Below are 12,111 nucleotides of genomic sequence, written 5' to 3' on the forward strand. Positions count from 1 at the left end.
AAGCTTTTCTTAAAAACAAAAACAAAACCATAGCAAACTAGAATGTCAAAGTGAAGGGCTCTGGCATAACCCCGGACTGACTAGATTTCTAAAGGGCAGGGGCTCGATTTCCTTACGGGAACCTGTTCAACTATCGCTGCTCTCCTGGATGGCTTTTAAAAGGTATTAGACAAATTCACAGAGGATAAGGCTGCCTGTGGATACTAGTCCATGATAACCACCGTATCTGGTGGCAGTGCACCTCTGAATACCAGTTGTTTGGTGGGGTCACTTGTGAATGAGAGGGGGCTGTTTATGGGCACCCCAGAGGCATCTAGCTGGCCGGTCTGTGAACAGAATGCCAGATTAGATTAGCCTCTGTGATCCAGTCGGGCTCTTCTTGCAAGAGGTCCTTACTGCCTGGGATCCAAAATCTGCGTCTGTTCTTACCAATAGTTTCCCCTAAGTGTTTTATCTGTGACAGCATGGACTAAGAACTTGCCATTTCCTTTTTTGTAAATCTGCAGCTGGGCTCCCAACTCCCAATCGGCTCTGATGGCTGGGGCTGTCGGGCGTTGGAGTCTTGATAACATCTGGAGGGGAAACACTTACCCTGGAGTAAATGAAAAGTTTGGGTTCCCAGAGACCTCAGTATTGGCAGTCATATTGCACCATTGAGTACATTTCCATTCTTCCTGAAAAGATGGAGTGCTTGACTGTGAGTAGTTGCGATCAGTGGCAGACCTACATTTGGGGGTGGGGGTTCACAACTGGTAACGAGGTCTGGGTAACTACTGTTATCTTCTTCAGTGGGGTTGTTCCATGACAGATCACCACACCTTTACAACATTCGTGCTACTGACTCTCAAACTTTTGGATTGTTGAAATATCCATACTCAATTCAATGCTACTCAAATTAGGTCATCTACACCCAAAAATGTTAAGTTGCTTCTGGAGTTCCTCTGAAATTAGGGGCCCGGAAGGTTAAGCTTCATTAGTTTCATGGTTCAGTGGTACCTTGGTTCCAGAAGTCGGTTCCAAAACTAAAGCGCAGTTTCCCATAGAAAGTAATGCAAAATGGATTAATCTGTTCCAGACTTTTAAAAACAATCCCTAAAACAGCAATTTAACATGAATTTTACTATCTAACGAAACCATTGATCCATAAAATGAAAGCAATAAATAATGTACTGCAGTCACACAATCAATCAGTAGCTGAACTGGGTTCCACACAGTCACAAAAACCAAACAAAAAAGAGCTGCAAAAGTGCAAAATAAATAGCAAAATCAAACAGACCTCAGCGTAACACTCAAATTGGAAGCGTAACACTCAAAACGGAGCACGTTCAGCTTCCGAAAAATGTTTGCAAACCGGAACACTTACTTCCCGGTTTGCAGTGTTTGGGTTCTAAGTTGTTTGAGTACCGAGGCGTTTGAGAACCAAGGTACCACTGTAGAGCCACCTCTGGCTGCAATCTTTCTTGAGGGAGGCATAAATGCTGAGACGGATTTCTTGGAGAGGGAGCCTCAGGTGTTAAAGGTTGCATGAGAGTCTGAAGTTAACGCATTCCCGATTTCTTGCTTCTGCTTTGTGACAGAAACTGCTGCACTCTGAAAACACGGAATCCGCGTCAAGGAATTCACAGCGCAACGCAATCTGATGGTTGGAATTTTTTTTATTAAAAGAAACTTGAGGTAAGTGAAATAAACATCAGCACCACAAGTTGTCCCAAGACGTACATCAATTAATACTTCTGTCGGATGGTTCAACTGGGCTCTCTCTCTCCACTTGTCCCCTCCACTGCCTGTATTTCTGCTACAGACTTAATGAGAACAGCATCTTTTAAATCAGGGCTCCCCACCACGACACCAGTGTGCCTGCCAGTACCTCATATGCTACCCATTGAAAGTAAATAATCCATTTTGTGTTAGGCCACACCCCCACAACAGCCATTTTGTAACTGACGCTCACGGCACTTTCTCAAAATTCCCAGTGTGCTTGCTGGCCCCAACAGGTTGGCAACCCCAGTTTTAAATGTTCTCTTCTCTCCAGAAAGGGGGGGCCAGAGCACGTACTCTCACGTTCGCCCATCTGTCCCCACCCTGGTCCCAATCAGCATTGTGTGGCCAGTGGCAGGTATGATGCATTTATTAACATTTGCTGATAATCCTCCATCAGGTTAGATTTCCCGTTTCCACCGCAATTCTTTTTGGAGGCAGTGCAAGGCAAGGATCCCAAGACACGGTGGGTGGCTGACTTGAAGGCCACGGCATCGTCACCAGACTGGATTATTGAAGCTGGTTGCTGCAGAACAGAGAGCACAAAGGTGCTCTTTTTTGTGGCATGTTCATCAGTACAGGTGGACTCCTCCACCTTGGGCGATTGCTGCAGGGGAACGGGACTTATCTGGCAGTGCAGAACCAGTTGTGGGGATTTGCGAGTCCTTGGCCTTTCTGACGTGTCGTTTGGAGAGAGAGAAAAGTGGCCACATGCTTACTACAGTTAACATCCTAGAGTTACGCTCAGCTGACGTTATCTCTCCTGGAAAGTATTTGGGCAAGGCTTAGGTTTCCTTTAGTGACGTAAACAAGAAGCAGTTTAAGAAGGGAAGACACTAAACTAGTGTTTGCCAGCCTGGTGCCCCCAGATGTTTTGAATTAACTCCCAGTGGGAATAGTAGCCCAAAACATCTGGATGGTGCCAGGTTGGTGCCAGCTGCATTGAATCCTCAAGAGGCAGGTAATGAGAATGCAGGTCTAAAGTCTCTTTTTTCAGGAATGTTAGGAGCCAGCTCCTTCCATTGGGTTCAAAGCACAGTGCTAAAGGTTCTTAGCAGCTGTCCTTTCCAGACACTTTCCATTATTTTCTGAACAGCAGTATTTTATCAATAACCCTGTAGCTGCCTTAGGGACCCTGCTCTGCATTAATTACAAGGCAACCCACTCAGGATGTCTGCTTGGCAGAGGGCGCTGCGGTCAAGAACCTTGGCTCTTGGATGTGTGTCTATGTGGGTCATACCCATCTCCCCCCTTTCATTTCAGGGTATGCAAGCTTCTTTAACTGAAAGCAGTGGGACTTGAGGTTGTGGTAGCCAGCTCTTCCTTTCAGTGGGACTCGCTCTGAAGTAAGTCTCAGATTACTTGCTAATTTAAAAGCTTTTTAAAGATTGTTTTAATGCTTTGGTGATTGCCCCCTCTGCTCTTTTGGGAAGAAGGGCAGGATAGGATTTTTGTGGGGGGAAATATACTGAATTCAATGAGACTTACTCCTAGGTAAGTGGGATTGCAGGCTTTTTTGGATTGGGGCTGGCTTCCCCCGGATGCAGGCATCTGCCAAAAGAGGCATGCCACAGGGCTTCCAAGAGAACCCATATCTAGCATTTCCGCACCTTACAAAATTTGATCCCTACCACCTTTTGCAATTGGCTGGAACACGTGTATTAATTTAATTCCTTGTAATGAAGGGGAAACAACACGGCATTTCTTAAAACTGATTTTGCACAAAGTATTATTTTATTGAATGGTAGTGGGGTGACTCATTTAATGCTGTGTTTCCCCTTCATGAAACACGCCCCCCCCTTTCCCAAGTTGGTGAACTGGTGCAATAATGGCTATTGTCCCAACTAACCACCTGAAAGTGTCATCGAAGGCTCAACAGCTGGATCAACCAGCCTGTGAGTAGCATCTCCTCCTAACATGGGTGTAGCATTGCGGGCCACTTGTGTCTTACACGAGGATTGGCTTCCAAGGGTCCATCTGTATACGCAGAAATGCAGAAGGCTAGGAACTGCCCCTGCCCATAAAGTGGAGGGGTGCTTACCTGGTTTTTGGGAAGGAGGTGTGAGGGCTCCGGAGGGTGCCAGAATCCTCCCACCGCCTTTCCAAAGCCTAAGAAATGCTTGCCCAGCTTTGGGAAGGAGGTGTGAGTGCTCTAGGACCATGCCCCCAAACTGCCTTCCCGAAAGCCAGGTATGCTCATGATCGTAGGTGGGGGGGGGGGATAAATGGAGAGTGGTTTCCTTCACTCTCCGTGTTTTTATTTTAGTTCCTCCTCACCCACACAAGATGTGAGGGGTGTGTGTGTATGTCATTGGTCCCTGCAGTTGCTAGCACCTCTCTGCTCATGTGCCCTTTTTTAGCCCTCAGAAATCCTGCTTTGGGGCTTCCTATTGGGGCGTCTCATTGGCCACTGTAAGAACAGGATGCTGGCCCAGATGAGCCACTGGACTGATCCAGCAGAGGCTGGTGGCTGTAGGAAAGGCAAGCCTGACTGAGCGTAGCATATGTATTCTGCTCCATCCCCCTGCTGCCAATGGGCAACCTGACCCTCCAAAAAAGCAAGGCCACAGGTGTGCAGGTGAATTCCTGCTATTGCACTAGTGTAGCTCCCTGAATTGGCGCCTTGGTGAAAGTGCTGCTCAGCCGGCAGCGCTTGGATGCAGGCCAGTTCCCACCCCCGCAAGGCTGCATTTTTTCCTACCTCCCCCCGTCTTAAGAGACAACACAAAAGGGTGTCCTGTACCCAGTGGGGCAGGAGATGCTCAGCTTTACCTTTCTGCTCCACCTGTTCAAGGTTAGGTCCTCTGGCGCAAGCCAGCCAGCCCACCACCCACCAAGGCCGCAAGTGTTGATTTACAGAAGCAAGTGCCACTTCTAGCTTACAGATTGACAACATTGCCAGCAAAGTATGTAAGGAATTGAAGGCAAGGATAGGCACCTGTAGGGTTTACTGTACAGGAACAACTTCAAGTCCATGCCCCCTACTTTCAGGGGTGGCCAACAAAGTGCCCTCCCACATTTCATGTTACTGAACAATACCTTCCATCACACCCAAGAACTGAGGCTGATGTGGAGGCCAGGGACATCTGAACAGCACCATGTTGACTGCTCCTTACTGAATGTCAAGATTCTGTTCTCCATGAAAGCTTCATGGTAGAACCAGGCTGTAAGGAAAGTTACGCTCAATTCAGGTAGCACAGCCACGTGATGATGGGAGATGTCGTCAGAAGCCTGTGCTACACTTTATAGATGAGGGATATATAGCTGGGGTGACCCTTGTTCGTTCTGCTGCAAAAGGCAGAATGATTTCAGATGGGATTATGCCCCAGACACCTTGCAAAATAACTTTCATATGAAACAGAAATGCCCTCAGATTTCTCGAAGTCCAATAGAACGAAGGGAAGTTTCTCCCCTCAAAGGCTGGAGCCTCTTATAAACACTGTTTTCTGACTATTTTAGCATTGCAGAGCTTTTTATCCGCCCTGCAGACTGGCTTTCCTAGGTTTATTGCATGAACGCAGAAATGAAACATCTGATGGCCAATCAATCGTGCACAGGGAGAAATAATATGACCTAAAAAAAGGGCGATGATTTAAACTTTGTGCATGAAGTGGGGATGACCTCACCACCAGCAGGGAGAGAGAGACGATGGGAGTCTAAACCAGTTTAGAACAGAAGCAGCAAGAGGTGCTGTGGGCCTCCCTTTTAGGGGTGGCGCTACCACTCCGCTGCCAAATACGACTGACAAACACTGGATCTTTTGCATTTGGAAGGTTGGGAGAAGTCAAGTAACCGACACAATGGACAAAAAGTGTACACAAGATGAAAAGCTTGGGGTGGGGGGTTTCTGCTGAAGGCCCCTGTGGTCACCCCCCCCCAGCCCCACCCTTGATTAAGACCTCATGGTACCAGGGTACCTTTCATGATCTCATTGGAAGTCACAAGAGTGACTGAGACGCAAATCCAGTTTACACTTTGTTAAATAAATAGGGACTACTGTACGACATCCATAAGTTACATTTGTGGGGGAAGCCTGTATTCCTGAAGTCTCGCATGACTACTCTGAAATTCAAGTCTGATTTTTAAAAAAGACACAAAAAAGAAGAAAATAATTAAGAAGTCCTTTCCCAGCATTTCCCCTCCTGGGAGTCAAGGTACATGGATGAAGGCAGGAGCAAAATGGCAGGGCACCTTTCCCCTCCAGCCTTGCCGGCTTACGTTGAAGCAGGCGCGTCCATGGTGGAGAGAATGCGCACGATCTCGGCTCGCTGCGTCGATGATATGTGCTGGGTCATGTGGACGATGGAATCCATGGCGACCTCCGGGTTGGCCTGCACCAAACTAGGGTGTGAGAGAGAGGGAGGAAGCAGGTCATGAAGACAGTTCCTTGGACCCCACAGGATAATAAGGGTCCCTAACACCATCGGCAAGAAGACCCACAAATATGAAATTACAGTTGCAACAAAGCCCAGTGATGCAAAGAAGATCCTAACCTGCATCTTGGAGAAGAGCCTCTCAACAGCAACTGCTCAGCTGAGGCACAAGAAGGATTATTTGGGCACATTCCCCAGGGATGAGAGTTTAGCAAACCTTTCCCGAGGACTCAGCCCCAATCAGTTGAAAAAGACTTAATCCTTTAAATGGATCTATAATTGGTTGTTTCGTAAATAGTAATATTGGTCATCATCCTTTTAAAAATGCTTTTGCAGTACATTACAAGTATATTTTTGTATTGGTGTGTCTTTCTGCCGATTGTTTGTGGGGACAGCTCCTTACCACGAAGCAGGCACCTCTCATTCTTCCTCCCAAGTTATTGATTACAATATTGTTTACAAGTTTTCAGCCAGCCTTTTAAGTGGAGCTCTTTATCCCAGTCTGTCTGCATTGTAACTGTTTGTCTACATAGAATGGTTTTTAAGTTGTTGATGATGATAGTGATTTTTTAAAATGTGAAAGGCTCCAAGATATTTTATGGGAAGCAACTCATAAATGGAATCAAATACATAAATAAGTTTTTTTTCCTGGTTAGCCTTTAAATTGTAAGTCACCTTGGGAAACTCAAAACGTTGCATTTTTTTAAACATTAAAAAACCCCAACAAAGTATTGCTGGCCCAAGTGGCCACTGGGTAGTGTGTTAAGATGTGATGAGGGATTAAAGGGAATGTTAGGTTAGGTTTTTTCAATTTGTACATTGTTTCACACTTTTAAAAAAGCCCCAAAGCAATTTACAAACTTTATACACACACACAAACCGTGATAAAATAATAGATTCAACAATGTAATATCACTCGGCACTAAAACAAAAAGCTCTTTGCCTGGTGCTGAAACAAGGGCAAGTCTGGCACCAGGCAGGCCTCCCTGGGGAGAGAGCATTTGGTGCGGGAAGGGCTGCAGCTCAGGGGCAAAGCATCTGCTTTGCAGGCAGGCACCAGGTCCAACCCACAATGGCATCTCCAGATAGGGCTACTGGAGTCTGAATCCAGCAGGAAACCTTGGGGAGCCGCTGCCTGTCAGTGTAGACAGTACTGAGCTAGGTGGACAAATCTATATAAGGCAGTTTCACAAGTTCCTGCTGAGATAGCTGGCTTGGCCGGAATGATTAAAAAAAACAACCCCAAGAGTTCCTGTTTTCCTTGAGAAGAAGGAATCCTCACACTGACGTTGGAGCTGTGGGGTGTCAGCAAGGCTGGCCAGCAAAGGTGGGAAGGGAGACAGGAAGGCCTGCATGCTTTGGGGGGTCACACATTGAGCCAAAATACCTAAACCTTTGCCTGCAGGACTTTCATGTATGGTAAGGTACAAGGCCTGCTTGCTGTTGGAGTTACAAGTATCACAACAACACTGGAAAGATCCCCCATTTGCCAGGTGTGCTTGGGAATCATAACCCATCATTCATTCCGGACACTGAGGTCCTGCAAAGGTCTCCTACTGAGAGAAGCGAGGTTACAGGGAACCAGGCAGAAAGCCTTCTCGGTAGTGGCGCCCGCCCTGTGGAACACCCTCCCATCAGATGTCAAGGAAATAGACAACTACCTGACTTTTAGAAGACATCGGAAGGCTACCCCGTTTAGGGAAGTTTTTATTGTTTGAATTTTTTGTGTTTTTAATATTCTGTTGGGAGCTGCCCAGAGTGAGAGCCAGATGGGTGGGGTATAAAAAATAAAAATTATTATTATGGCTTACTGGGACTCACAGCTTTGTTCTGCATGGGTCTTTCTCCCTCCCTCCCTCCCCATGGCTCTGTCCTTGGCTACAATTCATGGTTAGGGAGGAGTTTAACCATAAGCCTGCTTTTGGACCACACTAAACCAGCTTGACGAGAGGAAGCAGCAAAACTGCTAAAAGCTCCCTGCACACCCCTGGTAAATCTCAGGCCTGGGGGGCCAAATTCTCGCTGGCCCTGCTTCTGAACCCTGCTTGGGGTTTTTTGCCTGGATAATGCCTCCCAATTGCCTGGATGGGAGAGAGAGAGAGAGGAGTGTGTGTAGAAACTAGCTCACTCTGCAAAGGTTTGCGTCCATTGCTCTGCAAGCTTTTGCCTCTGCCCCCACCCAACACTGACGAAAGGTTGACCAGGAGGGAACATGGCCCTCTGACTCAAAAAAGTTTCCCGTCCCTGAAGTAAACCAGAGTTTGGCTTACTGTGGTTCTGTGAACCAGGCCATTTGTACAGAATGTGGCGCTCTCCTACAGAGCTGGCCAGTGTCCCCTTTCCAGTTGGCCCCTTACCTCCGTATCTGCTTGAGGATGTAGTCCCGAGAGATGTATTTGATGTTTTCATCCACCACCGAGCGGGCACCTTCTTCCTCGGTCAGCTGCTTCTCCAGCCACTCCACCAGGTCTTTGTTGTTATCCCACAAGTACGCCTGCCAAGAGGGGAGAAAACAGGCCTTGTTTGCTTAACTGGTCCAAGTCAGTGGCAATAAGGGGGGCTGTAGACAAGCTTGGGGGTGGAGCACCTGCCAAAAGTCCCAGATTCCATCTGTGGGATCCCCCAGGCAGGGCTGAGAAAGAGAGCTGATGGATTTTTCCAGCTTTCAAATTCCAAATTCAAAAACATGACTTGGGAATTCAAAAGATATTTTGGTTGCATTGATAGAATTTCATTGAGGTTGGTAAGGAAAATGTGTGGAAAATTGCATAGAATCATTAAAAATGATCGCCAAACAGTTATATATTACTATTAGTATTGTTATAAGCACAATAGTTATTCTGACTAGTAACTATTAATAGTAATTAATAGCACTTTGGGAGTGTGGAATGAGGGCATGGGCTAGCCTCCTTGTGCTAAATTTATGGTTTTAACAGGGATGGGGTTTTAACATGGGTGTGTGTTGTTTTATTTAGGGGATGGGATTCTTTTAAATTCTTTTAAAATATTATTTCTTAATATGTATTTTGTATTTGTGGGCAGGGGTACTGTTTAGGGGCTTTTGTTGGGGAATGTGTTTTTTTAGTTTGTATTAGTATTAACTGTTTTAATTATTTTTACTGTGTATTTTGTACGTTTTATATTGTAACTTTATGTTTTGAACCACCCTGAGACCTACGAGTATAGAGTGGTATACAAATTATTATTATTATTATTATTATTATTATTAAGCAGTACCTGACATTTTCAGAAGGCAGAATTAAAATTCTTTAGTTTTTCAAAAGCACTTGATGTGCTTTTTCATCAAACATAGACTTGCTAAGCTAAATGTTGTCCAATCACAACAACAAATTTGAATTCCTCACACCCAAAGACATATTTTTAAGATCCCTTGCTGAATAAATTTACAAAAAATTAAACTGCACACCTTACTGTCGCAGTCAGTTTGGACAATCCTGAGCTAGATGGATCATCAGCTTCGTTGGAAGTTTTAGACAGACAGAGTAAGGGACCTCCCAATTCCTGGCCTATCCCTGGACCTTTAACTAACATATCTCTATCCTTTGATGCTTAGATTGGTACATCTTAAGTTGCATCCTGTTTATGAATTCCTCTTCTTCCTCACATGTTTTCTGGACATCAAAGGACATGGGCATCTTGGATGTATCTACTGAGAACAAAGCATGGCTTTTTTCCTCCAGCTAAGACTATAGAACACTTTCCTGTCAATAATATATTTCCTTTAATAAACCTAAGCTTTCTTTCTTTTCTTTTTTTACCAAGTCTCAGGCTGAATATATTTCAACTAAAGATGTGCTCCAAGGAAAAATTCAATTAACTAAAGTTAACTTCTGCTGCTGCATACATACACTATACGCTAACAAGGCAGCTTCCTTAGATAGGTTTAAACAACACTATGTTTAGAATCAAGAGGACTAGAATCTTGCTTTCTTTTCAGGACAAAGACTGTGCTCAGTGGTACTAGACATGCTTTGCATCCAGAAGGCTCCAGTTTCAATCCCCAATAGCATCTCCAGGTATAGCTGAGAAAGACTCTTTGCAGAAACCCTGGAAAGCTGCTGCCAGTCAGTGTACACAATACTGAGCTAGATGGACCAGTGGCTTGCCTTGGTGTAAGGCAGCTTCTTAGGTTTCTGTCCCTGCCTGCTGCTCTCCACCCACATCTAATTAGGCAAGCAAGAACCACTTAGCATGAATCAGAGCTGAGGTAGCCAAGGTGGCTGGACTACAACACCCATCATCCCTGTGGGCTGAGGATGATGGGAGCTGGAGTTGAAAAAATGTTGAAGAGCACCACTTTGGCTATCACTGACCAGAGGGAAAAGCTGCAGCTCAGTGGTAGATTTGCTGCCTGCAAAAATTAGTGGAAACAGGAAAATGTTTCGTGTTGGGGGCGCCAGAAACAAAACGCCAAAGTTGTACCCAGGCAAGCAGCAACGGGAAGTAAGGCTGTAGCAATACAGAAATGTCCACTGAAGTGTCTTCTCTCACGCGTGACAAACCACCCAAAAATGTGCTAATGAGCTTCCACACTAGGCACAATCGCAGATCTATAACAGGTTGGTTCTTCTTAATGGATTTTCAGCAGTAAGAGAAAATCCAGACGGAATGTCAAAGAAGTTACAGGCTGGCATTTTGAGACATGGTGCGGATGGTATGGAAAAGGTGTGTGAGCCGTGCCTGCTCCACCGTAAACCTCCACCATACAGCAGCCCCACAGAACGCGATGGAAGGTGAGATACTCTGAGGACAAGCGTTTCTCCTCTGCTGGGCTTATCCTCTGTTTCTGCATGAGTCTCTGTTATGCACAGACCGCCTCAGAGGGATGCCTCTTTCTCTTGGGAGAGACCGATGCAGCAGTATTATCTGCTCTCAGGGGAGGCTGTTTAGGAGGAGGAACAGAGCACATAATCATGCAGAGACACAACAGGCTGCCTCCTCTGAGGATGGGCACCACAGCCCCACCAGTATGCCAGCTTGAAAAATTAATATTGCTCATGTAGGGAAAGTTAAGAAGCTTCAACTATACCAAAGCAGCAATATCCAGTCATTTCTGCTTTGCCCTCCAAAACACAGCTTTATGGTAAGCAAGTTACTAGTCCACATTAGTACTGCAAGCAAGCAAGAAATGGGAATTTTATTTTTTTAAAGAAAAACAATGAAGTAGAATTCTGTGCCTCCTGCTTGTAAAAACCAGTCAAGGAAACCTAACCCCCTATTTTAGAAGCAATGACGATTACAAGAGAGGTCAACCACGACAAAAACCTCAGCAGCAATTTTTTTTTTTTAAAAAAAAATTTTTTGATGAAGGGAGGAGGCAAGATCATTTAGCTCAGTATTTGCTAGGTAGTTGACTACATAATCATTCAGGAGTGTGTTAGAAGCCTAATAGCCTTCTCTCCTAGCTTCCCTCTGCCTCTCATTTTCTTTACAAATCATTTAAGAATCGTTAATGGTTTCCGGAGGAGAGAGAGAAAAAAACCCAAGTACCACCATTAGCGCTCATTCATATTTATGTCATTTTATTTGGGTAATTAAACACAAAAGCTCATCATTTAAAGGTGCACTATCCTTCTCAGTTATATCGCTAACCAAGTCAAAGTCGGAATGACAATGAATTCCGCATCATGATTTAATAGGCGGTCGTGTCAAAAAAAATCAGAGATGAAGTATCTCGGCGGCTTAAGGGCTGCAACCAGCTGGTGCGCTTCTTGGAGGGGCAAGCCCATGGCCAGGAGGCAAGCAAACATGCAAAAAAACCCCAAACCCTCACACAGGCTTGAGCCTCACTCCCAGAGAAGCACCCTTTTGGCCATGGGGATGCGTCAAAATGAACCTTAAGAGTCCTGCTCTTCTTCAGTCGTGAATCGCAGCCAAAAGGCAAAGAGGAAAAGGGGGGAACCACAAGGAGGACCACTTTAGCCACATACTTTAATATGGCGTATGCCAAATGCTACAG

General features: G+C 45.4%; 1 protein-coding gene across 6 annotated transcripts in view; it reads right to left on the reverse strand.

Annotated features, from left to right (window-relative positions):
- Nucleotides 1–1,637: 1,637 nt before the first annotated feature.
- ACACA (acetyl-CoA carboxylase alpha) overlaps nucleotides 1,638–12,111 on the reverse strand; it is a 195,360-nt gene continuing 184,886 nt past the window's right edge. For all 6 annotated transcript variants that reach the window (XM_080982741.1, XM_080982739.1, XM_080982740.1 and 3 more), the window contains 2 exons: nucleotides 8,489–8,625; nucleotides 1,638–6,099 (listed from right to left, as the gene is read on the reverse strand). In XM_080982741.1, coding sequence (XP_080838867.1) covers nucleotides 5,973–6,099; nucleotides 8,489–8,625 — 264 coding nt within the window. In that variant the 3' untranslated portion in view covers nucleotides 1,638–5,972. The remainder of the gene's footprint in view (nucleotides 6,100–8,488; nucleotides 8,626–12,111) is intronic.

The sequence above is a fragment of the Podarcis pityusensis genome (genome assembly GCF_964106645.2).
Source record: "Podarcis pityusensis genome assembly, chromosome: 15".
Classification (NCBI taxonomy): Eukaryota; Metazoa; Chordata; class Lepidosauria; order Squamata; family Lacertidae; genus Podarcis; species Podarcis pityusensis.